Source organism: Sapajus apella, unplaced genomic scaffold (genome assembly GCF_009761245.1).
Source record: "Sapajus apella isolate SASKATOON/1434 unplaced genomic scaffold, GSC_monkey_1.0 scaffold1, whole genome shotgun sequence".
Taxonomy (NCBI): Eukaryota; Metazoa; Chordata; class Mammalia; order Primates; family Cebidae; genus Sapajus; species Sapajus apella.
In genome coordinates this window covers 85319400-85337905 of record NW_022436941.1, presented here as the reverse complement: position 1 = coordinate 85337905, position 18506 = coordinate 85319400, and the positions used below count along the sequence as shown (strand labels likewise).

Here is an 18506-nt window from a genome sequence, read left to right as displayed (position 1 = left end):
ACATATCTTTATTATAGGTTAAATGGACTTTTGAAATTACTTTATTAGACTTTTATTTTACCAAATACTGAAATCTAAAAATAGATAGGTACTGGCCCGTCCTTAAAATATCTGTTATACATTTTACTTGTAATAGTTTTGGTGAAATGATCTTATGCTGTATAAGAATACATGCAAATAGAACTACACACACACACATATACACACACTTCTGTTGATAGGATTTTGTTTATTTAGCAGAAGATTTTGTATTGTTTTGTGACAATTGCAAGTAAGTATTTTCCATCATGGGAAATTTAGATAGTAAGTGAGTACAAGTTCCTTAAAACAAAACAAAACAAAAACAAAAAAACCCACTCACTTTCCCTTTTACCTTTTACCCTTTTGTCTATATTAGCTAACTGATCCTCCCAGTCATCCACTTAGCTTTGCTGGTGGAGGTCACATGGGAACCTTTCTTTGCACAATCTGAGGTTTGCACATTCTCTCTAAATAACTGATTGCATTTATCACTAGATATTTATAATTGGAGCTCTGGCTTCCTATTTTGTAACGTTCACTTTCCAAACCATGCATGATAAAACTAATTGCCATTATGTGTTATTTTAAAACAGTTTAAGAACTTTTCCTGCAGAAGATGTATTTTAAATTGCTCTCAAATATTGAAACAGGCTTATATAAACGTACCTTAAGAGTAAACTTCTTTTTAAATTTTTAGTAACATTATAAAACAAAATGTGATTTCCTAATTTTAGGATGTCAGTTACAGGCAAGTTAAAAACTCTGAATTAAAGAAAAATTAATAACCACTAATTTTTGCATACTAAAAATATACGTGTCACTTGTTATGCTGTGTTCCAGGAATACAAAGACAGATAAAAGGTAGTCAGTCTCTGCCTTTACTGGTGGAATAGCAGTTTTTAAACTACCCATTATTTAGTGAAATACAGTCAATAACAATATAAGTGCTCTAAGAAGTATCTGGAAATGTCTGTAAAAATGTTAAAATAGCTGTCATACTTTAGACTCATGTAGCTCACAGGTGGAAGAGGCAGTATTCATGGAAAGAAGCAATGGTGGGAGAGGTTCCCAAAGTGCTTTATACAGAGTAACGAAATGATTAGGTTTGTGTGGCAGGAAAGTAAGTCTTTCAAAATAAAATGCAAGATGAAAACAAGAAAATTTATACAGCCCCAACTATTTAAGGGTCTCATGCTAAGCAGACAGTATTAAAACAAGATTTTCACCTTTCAGGAGCCTATAATTCTATTTTATGTCATACAAACCATTTCATTCATATTATTATAATTGGAAAGATAGTAATTCAACTCACCAATGAGGTGCATGAACCATTTCATTCAGTAGAGCTGACCTAAGGTTTCTCTGAAATGGAGGTGAAAAATAAATAAATGTACCCAAAAGACTATCCATCAGTCAATTCTACCAAACCAGTTATTTTTCCAAGGCTAAATAATCATGGTCATGTTAAAATGGCTCTTGTCCCTTGTTTTATCTGATCCAGTTTTCTAGCTTCAAGCCAGGCATTTTCAGAGCTCTATAATTTATTAATATCAAGTATCATAATGTCATTGGAACCTCATAAGGATGATCAACTGAAAGAGCAGAACAAATAATCTTATTTATAATTTAGAATGAAAAAAATAGCTTTATTGAGGTCTGGGACTTATTTCAAGTTGGTAGAATCCATCTAGGAAAGACCGTATCTCAGGTCTGCCAATTCTTGGTCTACAAGCATGAAACTGCAAATCAGTCTTTCACCACTGAAATGAATCTTAGAATCAAATCTGAAAGATAGCATGCAAAACTGAAAACAAATATCTTAGGGTGAGATTACAGATGTTGTTTAAACATTTAAAAAATATTACTGCAGCCTAATTTTTACAGTTGCAAGTTTGATTATTAAATTCAATTCCCTCAAATCGTCAGTAAAATAAATTTGGTTTCAAAGAGACTGAGTACTGCCAAAAGTTACAGTAAAAACAATTGAAGAGTAAGAACTACAATCCAGGATGTTTGACTTCTAGTCCAGTTCTCTTTTTGAGACATTGGAAGTGTCTCAAGAGCAACAAATTAAAAATTTTTGGTGGTAACTATACTTTTTTTTTTTACCCCTTCTGGAGAGAGTAATATAAATAAGACATTGTAGGAAAAATAGATATAATTAAAGTTACTGATATAAAGATTTAGGCTGATATAAAGTTACTGATATAAAAATTTCTATTTTAAACATCCAATATATAAGTATAAAATTAGTATTTAAAGCAAGAGCTAAAAGCCATGGCCTTTTTCTCATGATTTTGCTTATTTGGAAAAAAAATGAAAACAAATATATAACTAAAGCAGTTTTTAAACTACCATTATTTAGTGAAATGCAGTCAATAACAATATAAATGCTCTAAGAAGTATCTGGAAATGTCTATAATAATGTTAAAATAGCTGCCATACTTTACATTTGACTCACATAGCTTATCATTAATATGTCAGTGCCTACTATGTGCAAGGGACCTTTCAAAGGACAAAGAAGGGGTATAAAGATGAATTCCTCCAGAGTTCAACAAAAAAGATATGTCTTTAAATTAACATGGTTTCAAGTTTGAGATAACATATCATTTGCATGGTTTCAAGTTTGAGATAACATTTAAGCTGGCTTTTAAAAATAGGCAGCATTAATGGAAGCAGGGATGAAAGGAGAAGTTAGTATGAGTTAAGGCAGCAAACGAGAAAGTTCCTAGCATATGTAGGGAACAAAGGTTACTTTCAAGGTGGAATATAGGGTGCCCTAAGAGGAAAAGTGGGAAGTAAATTGAGGCTTAAATGACAGGGATTGTAGACTTAATTCATAGGGAATGGGAATCCAAAATGAATCAAAATAAAAATATGATTGTTCTAGAAATACTAAGCCATAACACAAAATCTGGATGAAAACATCTAATATTCAACTATAGGCTTAAATTACTAAAAAAGAAAAAAGTTCCAAACTATTGCAGATGTTTCACATAAAACAGTAATTCTATGAAAGATTTTATAACTCATAACTTAAAAAAAAAATTTTTAACCAGGGATTTAAGAGTTAATATGGGGTTTTCACAGATTTCTAATGTGAAGAAAAATATATGTATATTTTTCTAAAGTAGAATATTAGATCTTTCTCTAAGAGTATAATGATGACCTAGGCTGGACAGAAGGGAAAAAAAAAACTATGTAGAAGAGAAGAATGTAATAATTTTAAAAGGGGATAAAAGAGCAGGAAAGGGACAAGTGCCTTTCAAATCCTCTAGGTTGGTTCCCAAGCTGTGGGTTTTTGTTTAACTGATAAAGGTGGTAGTTGAGGGGAAGAGACAGTGGATAACAGCACATAATTTGCAGTGGCAGAGATGACTACAAGCATTCATAATATACAATGGTGGTAGTGGAAAGAGAGGGTATGGAGTTAAGCAGGTCTGAATTTCAACACTAGTCATGTGATCTTGAAAACATTTCTTAACTTCCCCATAGCAAATTTTCTTCTCCTGTAAAATTAGGATAATAAATTTTTACCTTACAGGGGAGAATTAGAAAGAGCATAGGAAAGAACTTGATTCAATAAGTGATAGCTCTTCAATAAATACCTTTCATTAAGTTCCTACCGTGTGCTTACCACTGTGATTCTGTGGCTTTTAATCTTTGGCAGACTATGGAAGAGATGAGTTGTACTTAGAAGGTGATGAAGGAGCACTTCAAAGCCCCAGTTCAAAATTATCTCCTCATTATCTCTCTCTCTCTCTCTCTCTCTCACTCACTCTCACTCTCACACAAGTACATGTTCACTCTACCAATTAGGAATTTTAAGTTAACAAGATACTTCAGCATCCTTTGGAGAGGCAGATCACCTTCACACTTCAATGTGATCAGTTCTTTGCTTAGTGAAAAGTTGCTGGGTTCTCTTGGAATCGGAAGAAGGCAATGTGAATTAGGAACTTCTTGAGGGTACTCAGTATGATAGGAAGGTGGAAAGGAAGATGGAGGAGGGTAAGGGAAAACATAGAGAACAAGAAACAAAGAGAAAAGAAGCCATAAATAATAAGTAGCGGTTCAAATTTGGACTTTCCCCTTGGAGGGGACGTTTCCGTTCTGTCCCATGATAATCTCTTAGAAAGATAATTGACAGTTAAGTTTAAATTGTCAAGCCTGTCAGTAGAGAAAAATGTTGAGACAAGTCTCAATCATTTCAGGAGGTTTATTTGCCAAAATTAAGGACGTGTGTGGGGAAAACAGGTCTATGCCTTTCTGGGAAGACGATTTTGAAGGTTCCCAATTTAAAAGGGAAAGGATGGAATACTGGGAAATACAGTTTTCATGTGGGAGGGTGGCAGGGGGAAAATAGTCATTCGTGCCTTTGTCTGGCTTAGTGAATCTGCATTTTTACATAAGAGAAAATAGACAAACGAGGCAGGGGAGCAATTAGATATGCATTTGTGCCAGGTGGGTAGAGGGGTGACTGCACCTCTAACATAAGCTATCCATTTACCAATGTAAATGGTGAATTCTAATAGAAACATTTTAGGGTAAAGATCTTGGAGCTCACTGGGAATCTCCTTGTGAGCAAAATATGAGAGAGGTGTGTAGCTTTTCATCTGGTAGCCATCTCATTTAGGAACCAAAAGGTAAGGCAGTTTTGCATGACCCAGTTCCCAGCCTAACTTTTCCCTTTGGCTTAATGAGTTTGGGGTTCGGAGATTTATTTTCCTTTCACAAGCCTATGGCAAACTCAGATTCCTTCCTTTCATCCTTGTTTCATCAGTTCAGGCTGGTTAGTTACCCTTTGCAATTCACACAGAGTAAGAGAAAAGACAGTGGGAAGCTACGTGTGCAGGACTCCTCTGCGCTCCGCTCCATCTAAACTCTCAAGAGAAACTTGGGTTTTTTTGTGTGTGTTTTTTCTATTCACCCGTCTTTTAAAGAGGCAATCCCACTTCTCCACTTCCACTTCCTAATAAAGAATTCTAAGCTACTTAAGGATTTTCTTTAAATTATGTAGCTATTCAATCACGGTCAGTCATAGTTAATAGCTTTTCCCCACTTCCCATAGCCTCAGCTTTTAGCTTAGCTCCGACAGTGATCTGGCTTAAGCTATTGCGACCCACCCCCCACCTTAAACACTTCACAGGCTGCTGGCCTGTGGAAAGCTGAGGCCGCCAACTTCGGAGCCTAGGGTTCCCAGGACATCAGGTCAAGCAACTCTGAAGTCCACCCAAGGGCAAATTCCACACATAGTTTCTTCTCTCTTGGGACCAGCGCTTTAACATCTGGGTTAATCAGATCGTGCAGACATGGTAACTAGGCGCAGAAAACAGCTGGACACGTTGCTGGGAGCCCAGACAGAATGTGACCAGTAGTTCTCAGAAACCGCTTCTAAATACCAACGCCAACAGGCTTGTAGCGTCCGAGTGCGGATAAGTGCAAAAACGAGCATAGTTTGAACCTTTGGGGTCCAAATCTGCATTTGTGAGCGCTCCTTTTACTGTTTTAAGTTTTGAAATTTGATTTACCCAGAGGGAAGAGTTGCAGAGTGGCAACCGCACCCAAGTAAAACTAATATTTGCACTCACACACTCCCAGGATTCTTCACAAACAGGGATGGAAGAAGAAACTTAGGAAGTTCAAGTTTAGCATTAAAATAAAGGACGCAACACCAAATACTCCGTGCACCTTTTTCACGGAGCTCATCCGCCCTGAGCTTCTCACAGCTTAGTGCGCCTGCGCCCGCAAGACCTGCGGCCCCGCCTCTCGGTTGGGTACGTGAGACGTGCGACTGGACGCGGGACGCGGGCTGCGCATGCGCCTTCATTACATCAGCCCGCTGCTCCGTGCTGCCAGCGGGAGCGGTGGAGAAGACGCTGTTTGCCGCTGTGTCTCCCGCGCCTGTTAGGCGCAGCACGCCCGGAAACCGAGAGAGGAGAGGATAGAGGAAGTGCTTCCCTCGGCTGTATAAGTAGAAGCAAGAGTATCTTCTTTCCGCCAGGCAAGTACCCGTAGGAACTGGGCCCCGCCCCCTTCCCGGCCTACACTCCCATCCCCTCTCCCTGGGCGGAGGTGACGACCCCCTTGGCTCCTCTGGTTCTGTCACTGAGCCCCTGCTAGCCATGAAGCTCGTAAGGAAGAACATAGAGAAGGACAATGCGGGCCAGGTGACCCTGGTCCCCGAGGAGCCTGAGGACATGTGGCACACTTACAACCTCGTGCAGGTGGGTGACAGCCTGCGCGCCTCCACCATCCGCAAGGTACAGACCGAGTCCTCCACGGGCAGTGTGGGCAGCAACCGGGTCCGCACTACCCTCACTCTCTGCGTGGAGGCCATCGACTTCGACTCTCAAGCCTGCCAGCTGCGGGTTAAGGGGACCAACATCCAAGAGAATGAGTATGTCAAGATGGGGGCTTACCACACCATCGAGCTGGAGCCCAACCGCCAGTTCACGCTGGCCAAGAAACAGTGGGACAGTGTGGTTCTAGAGCGCATCGAGCAGGCCTGTGACCCAGCGTGGAGCGCTGATGTGGCGGCTGTGGTCATGCAGGAAGGCCTCGCCCATATCTGCTTAGTCACTCCCAGCATGACCCTCACTCGGGCCAAGGTGGAGGTGAACATCCCTAGGAAAAGGAAAGGCAATTGCTCTCAGCATGACCGGGCCTTGGAGCGGTTCTATGAACAGGTGGTCCAGGCTATCCAGCGCCACATACACTTCGATGTTGTCAAGTGCGTCCTGGTGGCCAGCCCAGGATTTGTGAGGGAGCAGTTCTGCGACTACATGTTTCAACAAGCCGTGAAGACTGACAACAAACTGCTCTTGGAAAACCGATCCAAATTTCTTCAGGTAAAACAATCTTACCCAGGGATAGTTAAGAATGGGCAGAGGGATTTGTATAAACTAAAGTTTTAGAATTAGGAAAAATGAGAGGAGAGAGTCTTTACTTAACTGGGATTATCATGAGATAATGAAGTAAAAAGAGAATGTTAAATGACTAAGTAAACTTTGCCGAGTCCTTAAACATATAAAGCCTTATTAGTGCTTTTGGCCTTTAAGCCTTAAGTGCTTTAAGCCTTTGTGGGCTGATTAATGGGTGTTCTAAGAGATTATTTTGCTTAACTTTTGTAATTGTGATTCTAGGTACATGCCTCCTCCGGACACAAGTACTCCCTGAAAGAAGCCCTTTGTGACCCTACTGTAGCTAGCCGCCTTTCAGATACTAAAGCTGCTGGGGAAGTCAAAGCCTTGGATGACTTCTATAAAATGTTACAACATGAACCAGATCGAGCTTTCTATGGACTCAAGCAGGTAGAGAAGGCCAATGAAGCCATGGCGATTGACACATTACTCATCAGCGATGAGCTCTTCAGGCATCAGGATGTAGCCACACGGAGCCGGTATGTGAGGCTGGTGGACAGCGTGAAAGAGAATGCAGGCACCGTTAGGATATTCTCTAGTCTTCACGTTTCTGGGGAACAGCTCAGCCAGTTGACCGGAGTAGCTGCCATTCTCCGCTTCCCTGTTCCTGAACTCTCTGACCAAGAGGATGATTCCAGTTCTGAAGAGGATTAATGATTCAAACTTAAAATTGAGACTATCTTGTGTCTCACTCCTAAACTGTTAGAATACATTTCTCAGCATCCTTGTGACAGAAAGCTGCAAGAGTGGCATTTTTGATTCATACAGGGATTTCTTATGTATTTGGTTACACTAGATATTTTGTGATTGGCAAGTCATGTATTTAAACAATAAAAGGAAATAATCTCCACATACTACCATTTTTATTTATTGGGTAATTTTGTATAGGAATGAGTTATTTGTAGTACTTGGAAATAGAAAACGTGTATTTAATAACAGTGCCTATACAGTATGTTGTGTGGGATAGATCATGAAATTTCACACTGCATGCTTTGAAACAGTTTTCCTTAGAAAAAGTATTTGCTATCTTATCCTCAGTTTACATCATTTATTTTAATTCTGCATGGTATTCTTGCATTGCATTTAATGATCCATCTTCTCCTCACTGCCACACACTGCACTTTTTAAAAAATTTAAGGAGTTTTACTGTTTTAAATGATTGCCGTGCAATTAGTAGACTCAAAGACAAGTTTTAAATATTTTTCTTAAAACATGTTAAACCAATCACGTTGACAGGAAATGCTTGGTTTTGTTTTGTTGTCTTTAGAATTAGTCATATTTGATTTAGACGGTCACTTAATTAGTTATTTTTAGATTTTAGAGCTTTGATCTGCTAGGGATTGTCAAAGTAACCTCTTTGAGGCATCTTTATTTTTTAAATTAGACTAAGTTAATGTGATTTGCTTTTATGTGGCTGATTAGTGGCAAAGCTGGAAGTCGTTCCCAATCTGGGATTTAGTTCTTTGCCCCAAAACATGCCATATTATTTATTTATTTGCTTGTCAAAGTTATACTTAATTCTGTATGTGGCATTAATCTGGGTTTGCACATTTTTATTGGACTATTTTAGGTATGAAGAAGCTTGTTCGAAAGTGTAAGTCACATGTCTAGTATATGGCAGTTGACTTAAACTCCAATACACTTTACTGTAATTATAGAATTGTGTAAATACCTCCAAGTTTAAAATATTCTCTTTTTTTAAGTATTTTTGGTGCACATTTCTAATAATTGAGGAAGGATCCTCAGAAATGGAATTGTTTCTTGACCTTTTGCAAACCTCAATTTAGCAAAATAATTAGAAACGATTTAGTTTGTAATTGCTGGATCAGTGATGCCTACTTCAAGTAGTGATACTACGTAAACTTTTGCCTGTCTTTCCTGTGTCTGTGGGCCTTCTTCCTAGTATAACAGACTTGGGGATTTCTTGTAAACTTCCTAACTAGTCTGAACCTTTTTATTTCTTATTGGGAACTGACACTTTCCTATGCTTTAAAAATCACATATTTATATTTTTATAAATCTACCTCCTAATTTAAAAATAATTGAGATTGTCATTTCATTATAATTCTTTGAGTATCTTTAAAATACTATTCAGATATGTTACTAAATAATAGGAATATAGAAATGAAGCCACTGAAATTCTTAAACGTGGAACCTGATAATTATTTTCAGTAAGGATTTGGAGATTTTTGGACATTTATTACTCTCATAATCTATGCAGTACTGAAATGAAACCTAATAAATGTAGCCAGTACATGTTAAGCCATAGGTTCTCAAAGTTAGCTACCTGTTCACCTCAACTTGAGAGCTCTTAAAACCCTAAGTGTCCAGGTCGCAGCCCAGACTAATTAAATAACCTTTTGTCCCTAGAAATGTTTTTTGCTACACAGATGATTCTAATAGGCATCAAGGCTGAGACCACTGATTCAGGTTCTCTTCAGAAGTATGGTCCATAGACCAGCAGCATCTCTGAGAGCTTGTTAAAAACTGGAATTCATGCCTCTTTTGTAGACATACTGAGACAATCTACCTGTACCAATATCTATCTCCAGGTGATTCCTGCACGTAATAAAATCTGATAAACAAAGGCAATAGGTTATTCTGTGCTCGTAAATCTCTGGGAGGAGTCACCAGTCAGACAAAGACTTTAGTATTGAAGTCTTTCAACAGTTAACTGGCCATACTCAACTATCTATAAAACCTCTATACATGTCTGTTTTTTATGTCTATGAATTATTTAATTAAATAAAATTTAACTCATTTTTAAGAAATTACATTTTCTGTTATCAAAAATATAGTTCTTACTAGATCATAGGTAAAAATAGAATAATGATAGAAGCAAATTAAAAATTCAAATAATTTGACTTCTAGAAGACAAAATAAGTCTTTGGAAAGCATATACAGTAGTCTAATTCCAGCTGCTACTCATTAAGTACTGGATATGTGATTAAAACCCTATCAATAATAACTCCAATGTACCTTCTCTAATGTACTGTACATTTCCATTTCCTATTATGTACTTACAAACATTTACTATGTATGCCCACTAAACTCAATGAATAAGAAGCTTGCACATTATTTCATTTTGCTATAGATACAATACATATCAAATGACAGTTAGCTACTCCTGGTCTTCCATTTATATGTTAAATGCCCAAGATTGTTGATCCTGGATTTCATTTTCATTACCCTCTTAGAAACAAGTTGGATCTTTCTTCTCCCCGATGCTACTAGAGTAGCTTTGTAAAGCTCGTCTTTATCTTTACATAGTTTCTAACTTTAGTTTCCTTTTTCAGTCCCCCTGACTAATTCTTTTAACCTCAAATTATCTTTAACAGATATTGCTAATTCTGTAATTCATATATTCTGGAACTGAAATTATCTTTGTTTCTAAACAACCAAGTTTACAGATGAAACAGTCTGTACATTAATTCCCCATAATAGCAGCTCTTATTTGGGAAAGGGTTATAGTACATTTAAATCATATGGTTTTTCAAGCAAGTCAAGACTAGCTATTTGTGTTTAGTATCAGAATATGTTAAATTAGAAGTTGAAGAGTTTCTAAAGTGATTCTAAAGGCTTAAGGAAAGATGAACCCTTTTGCTTAGAGCCAGAGCTTAGATATGGGGCGCCCATATTTATGTTACACTAATCATTAAGAGTAATATATTCTGTCCATTTTTATAGTGCCTTCTTTGAACCAGTCACTGGGCTGGGTTTGGGGAAGACAAGCATGTAAGCAAATCATGGTTACAAGTAACTTGTACAAAGTGTGTAAAAAGATGCAGTGCTGAAAGGGGTTACTTTTAGGAGGAACTTTATAGAGCAAGGACCAGTAAGTTTGCCTAAAATGGGAAGAAGAAATATGGAGAAATTAAGTGATAAGTTGGGGAGGGGAAGTGTGCTAATCACCTAAGAACCTCCTTACCACAAGAAGGGATTTGGGTTTGACCATTATGAGAAACAATTACTAAGTTTAAGCAGGAGATTAGCATGATAAACTGCATTTGACAAATAGCACTATTTGGCAGCATCAAGGATGGACTGGAGGAGGCAAGACTGAAGGCAGGAAGACTGGTTAAAGGAAGGCATATTAGGAAGATAGGAGAGAAAAATGATAATGGCCTGATCAAAGGCAGCAACAATGTTCCTTGCAATAGAAATGAACAGAAGTCAATAGGAGATACCAAGAGATGGGATCAAAAGGACATGAGTGCAGATTATTGTTAAGAGTTATGGAAAAAAGTAGAATCCAAAGGTAAATCTCAGATTTCTTGAGTGGTAGGAAAGATGATGACACAAAATGGAATTTTAAAAATTATAATTTAAAAAATGTTTTATAGGGTGATTAAATTTACTAAAAGATTTTTTCAGGATTCCCGTAGTGCAGTGATTAGCAAGCTATAGCTCATTCAGGCCAACCAGTTACTGCTACTGGACCCTCTAGCCTTGTGTTCCCTGTCCTAACATAGGATCTCTGATTTGCCTCAACTGACATTTGGTTCACTCCTCTTTGATTCTCTGAAGAACCACAAGAGTCTGAACTGCAGCATAAATTTTGCAGTTTGATTTACATCTTTCTTAATGATTTGAAAATAATTTGTTTCAAAAACTGATTTTGACCAGCTTACAATTTTACTGGTAGATCATTTTCAAGTAAATGAATTCTTCAGCAGTGAAGAGCAACTAAAGTGAAGAGTTGAAGAGCAACTTAAAAAAGGACTATTAATTCCAATAAAGTTGGTAAAATGCTCAGTTAAATAATTTTCTTCCAATTAGTGTCAGCATATTTAAACTTTGTGGTGTGATTCAGTTTATATACTCTGAGATTTAGATTTTAGAAAAGTGCTCTTCAGGATTTTCCTAATGTATTCTATGTATCTCTCTTGAATTGATTTAGAAATTTAGTGTAAAAGTGTTACTACAACATGCTTTATAAAGGAGTTAGGATGCAATTATAATATTTTTGTGAATCAGTGATGCCTTTTTTAGGAAAAGATTAAGAGGTCAAAAATGCAGCTATAGAAAATAAAACCTATAATAATAGTCTTGGATTTAACAAGGAGAACAATCAGGAGTTACTAAACATGGTCATCAAGTAGTAGGTAAACTTCACTTAGAAATAAAACAATTAACCAGATTCAGTAAAGAGATACTTATTTAGGTTAAAAATACCATTAAAAAACTTTGGGAGAAGGTATTTGTTAATGGAAATACCTTCTTCAGTGGAGATGATAAAATCTCATTCATTGTTTTTCTTATAAAGTAAGAATTAGTCCTATTAGGAAGCATGTGATATATATCACCATCTGTATTCTCATCCATATTTTATAGTATTAATTCTAAATTTCCAAGAATAATTGGTAAAATAGCCCTTTATTTTGCAGTATTAATATCTCTATTTTCAATAACATATTGTGTTGAGATAAGTAACACTGAGTAACACACTGGAATATTATGAATGTTTTAATTTAAATGAGGAGAAACGAATGAGTTTCTGTAAAAACAAACACCTTTGTGTGTAGTATTATAGTTGCATACAAATTTGAGGCTGCAGTGTTTGCTTCTTACAATGAATATTTTAACTCTATAATAATTAGCATTGATATGGGAAGGTCTTAAATTTTCAGATTACGGTTGCTAAGGACGATAACATTTATGGTAAATTGTGGGGACTTGGATATCAGTCTTCTTTTAAATTTCCTTTCTTGATTTCCTAAAATAGCCTACATTAAAAACCCCATTCTTTAGAATGTTAGTTCAATGGAAATACCAGTTTTCTATAATGTCAGAAATTTAAGGAATTTAAAGCTTATTTCTATTTGAGTGCCACATTTGGTTTCAAAACACCCAATACTGAGGCAACAGCAATATTTGCCAAGTAGCAAATACAAGAGCAAAATGTTTTGGCAGTCATATTGCCTGGCCATGCCCAGGGTTGGTACTACTGTCCCCACTCCAGGAACGGACAACCTGTTATAACAAAAATAACTGTGTGCTTATTAAGTGTCAGGTCTTACGGTAAGTACCTTAAAATGCATTAGTCTTTCAAGAACCCTGTTCAAAGGGTTTTGTTATTACTATTTTCTGATCCCCAAAAAAAATGAAATTAAGGTCAAATAATTTATCCAAAATCACATAGCTAGTGGATGTGATGAGGTGCTCCCTCAGCCAATATCCTAAAAAAAACCTAAGAAGGTCAGTTCTCAGCTTTCAGTTTGGAGTAGGCAAACATGTATCTAAAAATAAAAATAAATTATTTGATGACACTAAATTTCACATAATCAGCCAAAATTTATGCAACCAATTTTTTTTTTATGTTTTTATTCTGTTATTTAGTCATCTCTCATGAAAAGTCAGGAACTCAATTCTAAGGTCTTCTAATTTACCTGGATCATGGCAGAGAATTAGAGAAAACAGAGAAAATGTGGCAAATCTAGGTATGAAAGCAATCCCTTCAAGCATTACCCAGCATCTGTTTATTGTTATTTCACACCTAGTTTTAGCAAGCTTTTTTTCTTTAATTTTAAACCTACAAATAAGTCATGCACTATTTCAACAAACTTGGTGGGTTTTTTTGTTGTTTGTTTGTTTGTTTTTTTATTGAGACAAAATCTTGCACTGTCACCCAAACTGGAGTGCAATGGCACGATCTCGGCTCACTGCAACCTCCACCTCCCAGGTTCAAGCGATTCTCCTGCCTTCGCCTCCCAAGTAGCTGAGATTACAGGCCCCTGCCACCACACCCGGCTAATTTTTTATGTTTTTAGTAGAGACAGGTTGCACTGTGTTAGTCAGGCTGGTCTCAAACTCCTGACCTCTTGATCCGTCTGTCTCAGCCTCCCAAAGTGCTGGGATTACAGGTGTGAACCACCACACCTGGCCAACAAACTTTTTAAAAATGAAGACCCTTAAGTAGCTAGAACTATGCTACCCCTGAGTATGCAAGGATGAATTAAGACAGTTTTCCCTGCCTTTAATCAGGAAATTAGATATCAGCAGAAGATGACCACAAGTGGCCAAGTTGACAGAATTGATAACAGTCAAAAGTGACAGCTGATAGTGGGAATGGATCCTGAAACACCATCAAAAGAAAAAAGCCTATGCTATTATAGGATATTTCACTGGGGCTTGAGGATGTTACTGAGGACAATACCAGTACCTGATATTCACATTGAGTGAAAGGTTAAATTGCATTCAGTGTATTCTGTTAAATAAGTCAAATAAATGTAATATCTTTCAAAATGGTTTTCATTCAAAAATAGTGGTACTTAAAAAAACTTTAGCTGTCATACCTAGAATGACAGTTCCAGATAACCAGAGTTTTACTGTGCCTTAATAATCTAAACTCAAATAATTGTTGAGGGATGAATTTTTAAGGGAAAAAAAAAATCCCAAAATATTTTAGTTGTACGATTTATTCAGAGGTAGAAGGTCCTTCTGAGTTCAAGTCTAAGTTCCAAAAGTTTTATGCCTGGAATTTTTCATCAAGTCCTAGTGTAAACATTGACAAGAACTTTTTGTTTGACACCATTGTGAAAAATAGCTCTGTGGATGGAAAACATTTTAATCTTGGGTTTCAGCTCATTTGATCTGATGACCATAATTTATAGTTTATTCTTCCTCCCCAAGTGTGTTGTCGACTATGGTATAATTCTTTTTCCTTTCTTTCTTTTCCCTTTTTTTTTTTTTGAAGAGTTTGAAGAGGAAGATTAAAATACATTTCAGTATATAGCTCTGAATCACTTAGAATCATAAGAGGTTAAAGCTATAAGGAACTTTATATATCATCGGACCTAGTTACTTCCGATACAGATGTAAAGCAGCCCACAGAGGGTTGGTAATGAGTTTTTCACAGGGTCCACATTCCTGTTTGATACATCCAATTCCAATGTCACCTATTTTTTGTCACATATTCATATTGACTCATTTGGAGTAGAGGAACAAGGAACAATGTGAAATTCAAAAATGCCTTAAATCCTCCTTATTTATCAAGTTATCATTTTGTGGCAAGGCAGTTTTTCTCTAATGGCATTGCTGAGACTCAAACCCAGTTTTGAAGCTTGTTCATTCCTTAGAGGAGGTTTATATTTCCCTAGAGAAAGACTCATCGTGTCTTTCTTCTTCTGAGAGCCATTTCATTATTCTGAAAATCATGTACTGAGTACCTACTATGTGACAGGCACTCTAATTGCCCACAGTGTTTGGAGGTAAAGAAATATCACAATCCCTTCCTTGCAAAAAAACACAGTCTATAATGAGGAACAAATGGTAAAGCAGTAGTCACAGCAGTGCAACCTAGCACAGGAACAAGGAGCTCAGAGAGCTTCTAACTCAGCCTGGCTTTAGCGAGGAGGTATTGTCAGGGTTTAAACTGGAAATTTCCAGAAGCCCACACTGATCTTCCATTACTTTCTAGAGAGATCAGGCAAAGGGACCTCCTCTTTTAAGGCCTCTCAACTTTCCTTTCCTGTTTTCTTTTTGAAACAGAATCTTGCTCTATCCCCCAGGCTGGAGTGCAGTGGCGTGATCTCGGCTCACAGCAACCTCCACCTACTGGGTTCATGCAATTCTTATGCCTCAGCCTCCCTAGTAGCTGGGATTACAGGCGCATGCCACCATGCCCTGCTAATTGTTGTATTTTTAGTAGACAGGGTTTCACTATGTTGGCTAGGTTGGTCTCGAACTCATGATCTCAAGTGATCCACCTGCCTTGGCCTCCCAAAGTACTGGTATTACAGGCATGAGCCACTGCACCTGGCCTCAACTTTACTTTGGTAACGTTTTTCTTCTACACAGTGGTCTCTGTAATCCCTGATCTCTCTAAATGTTAAATATTTACTGTGGAATCAACAAACCCGAGAGGAGACATCATGGTGAAGTACATTCCATTATCTCCTACCCTCATAAGTAAATGAAAAAGGTGTAAGTGGAATCAAATACCAACCAGGGACCATGACCAAAAGGACTCTGAAAGATTGTGGAACCTTTGTATAAAAGTATCCATGTTTTTGCTGTCTCCTCTGGTTTCTCACATGACTAAGCACTGACTGGTTAAACCAGAAAAGGAAGCTTAGCTTCTTAGGTTTTTAGGACAGCAAAGAAGGGGATGGTGACAGGGGAGCTTGAGACATTCTGTCCCTTTCCACAGCCATTCATGGAAGAAAGTATGTCCAGGATTGACTGGATGGTGGCAGCCACCTCAGGGAAAGGGTAATTGACTCCTGGGGACGGAAGTCAGGAACAAAGAAGTGACAGGGAGCTAGTTGGGGCCTGGGGAAGGCCCTGAGGCTGGACAGTAGAAGGACCTACTGGGGTCTTCTCTATTTTCTTACTCAACATTTTATCTTTGGTTGTAAACCTCAGGAAAACAACTTTAACAAACAATAATAACTTCTCTCTTAAGTTGTTCATTTTACTAAATGGCCAGCATGGATTGGGTGTGGTAGAAGGAAAGAACATTTTTCTGCAGAAGGGAGGAAAAACCACAATCCATTTTATGAGGAGGAATGAACTCTGGGAATAGTTTTCTGACCCTTTGTGTGTCAGTTGTGTTCTAATCCTAAACTGAAAGGAAATGGGATAGCATGTGGAATGTGGGAAAGTGCGAAGAACTGAGGCAGAATTCACTATCTGCTTCATTAAATGCACTAGTATCTTTTCAAGAGAATGAGCCTGTTATCACCACACTAAATTTCTCACTCTGGGCCTACCTCCTTGTCTAAAACTTAATAGAGCTTAATAAGTGTTTGAATTTTTCCTGTCTTTCTGGGAATCATTTTCACCTTTATTTCTGATCCTGTACTTTCCCTAGGTCGGATTAAAAAATAATGGAAAATGGAGTATGTAGGTAGGAAATGTGAGAAAGTCAAGGCCTTTTTATAATGGTTCTTTGTAAATTTAAAGGTTCTTAGATTTGTATTTCATACAGATTCACATATGTTCTTTTAGATGAATGAGAAATTTTAATTGTGAGGATCGAGAAAGCAGTGCAACCAGCTTTCACATTCTTATGAAATTTAGGACTTTGGAGGGGATGTTGCACACCAAAAATTACAAAATAATTCAAATATTATTTGCTACGGTTACCAAAGATGATAATATTAGCATTTGTAAGAACATTGCATTTGTGAATAACCAAGTGTGATACAAGGAAGAAATCATCCATGTCATTCTCAGAGGACATTGTGTGAGAACTGGCCGGTGATTCATGAGACCAGGCCCTGCCACTAGATTGTATGACTTGAGGAAATCATTTCATCTTTTTGAGACTTGCTTTTTTCATCTGCAGAATGAGGAAAGAAAGATGATTCTGGGTTTCATAATCTCTCTGATTCTACTTGGTGCAGTAACAATAATTGCTTATTATTTTTGTATCATATCTTTCCAGTAAAATAAATGTTTAGTGACTCTCAGGTTTTAAAAGAATCTATGTTGCACCCTATTTTAAAAGCTGCCAGATTTGGGATTTGGCTAACTGCTAAGGGGAAAATTCCAGAACTGAGGGTCATTTATTTGGAATGCTTTGCCTAACATTCCCCTATTTTTAAAGTTGTTGGGGGCCTTTAAACTTGAACATGGGGTGGGAGGACAATTGCTTAAACCACTGTGTCAATATATGCACGAAAATCTTGAGGTTTACAAATATTTTTTAATAGTTTGCCACATTCCAATGGCATGCCAAGTTGCAGAGTCCTGCTACTTTTCTTCTTGTTATTTTTCTCCCCTATCAACTTTGCTCACCCTCCCAAAGAAACAGGCAATGAGAAAAAGCAGGTCTTCATTTTCACTGGAATGCTCTTGCCATTTGGCCAGTGGTTGCCAGACCAGGCAGCACCAATCACCTAGGGAGTTTTAAAATCAAAGTGGTGCCTGAGCTCAACCTCAACTAAGAATATTTGGGAAAGGAGCCCAGGCATCTGTACATTTTAAAAGCTCCCCAGGTGCTTCTTATCTGCAGCCAGGTTACACCAGCAGTGTCATCACTGAGTAGGCCTATTGACTTGAAGGCGTTCTGTGACCACAGTACCAATCAGCTGTCTGGTTAAGAAAAGAGATGAAAAGGCAGGTGGGGTGGCTCACACCTGTAATCCCAGCACTTTGGGAGGCTGAGGCGGGTGGACCACTTGAGGTCTGAGTTTGAGACCAGCCTGTCTAACATGGTGAAACGCCCATCTCTACTAAAAATACAAAAATGAGCCAGGCTTGGTGGCAGGCGCCTGTAATCCCAGCTACTCAGGAGGCTGAAGCAAGATAATCTCTTGAACTCAGCAGGAAGCAGCACAGAGGTTGCCATGAGCAGAGATCATGCTGAGCCGAGATTGTGCCATTGCACTCCAGCCTGGGCAACAAGAACGAAACTCTGTCTCAAAAGCAAAACAAAACAAACAAAATAGAAAAAAAAAAAAGAGATGGACATAGACATTCTGAAGAGGCAACTTTAAAAAATTGAGGAGAATGTATTTCTTTAGTTTTAATGCCTCACTGTGGGATTTGTCTATACATTTATGTATTTTAAAATTACTGTCATAAATTTACAATTAGTACCAACACTGATCAATTTGT

At 37.7% G+C, this 18506-nt stretch overlaps 2 protein-coding genes across 2 annotated transcripts; one reads left to right on the top strand and one right to left on the bottom strand.

Moving 5' to 3' along the window:
- Window positions 1–209: 209 nt before the first annotated feature.
- On the bottom strand, window positions 210–6145 carry LOC116558662. The gene is made up of 2 exons (XM_032288696.1): window positions 5610–6145; window positions 210–1805 (listed from the first exon to the last, which is right to left on the bottom strand). Exons 1-2 carry the CDS (start codon window positions 6143–6145, stop codon window positions 1709–1711), a joined length of 633 nt encoding a protein of 210 aa, XP_032144587.1. The 3' UTR covers window positions 210–1708.
- PELO (pelota mRNA surveillance and ribosome rescue factor) lies at window positions 5807–9717 on the top strand. The gene is made up of 2 exons (XM_032281097.1): window positions 5807–6869; window positions 7164–9717. The coding sequence occupies exons 1-2, from the start codon at window positions 6144–6146 to the stop codon at window positions 7593–7595; spliced, it is 1158 nt and encodes a 385-aa protein (XP_032136988.1). The 5' UTR covers window positions 5807–6143; the 3' UTR covers window positions 7596–9717.
- The last annotated feature ends 8789 nt before the right edge of the window (window positions 9718–18506 follow it).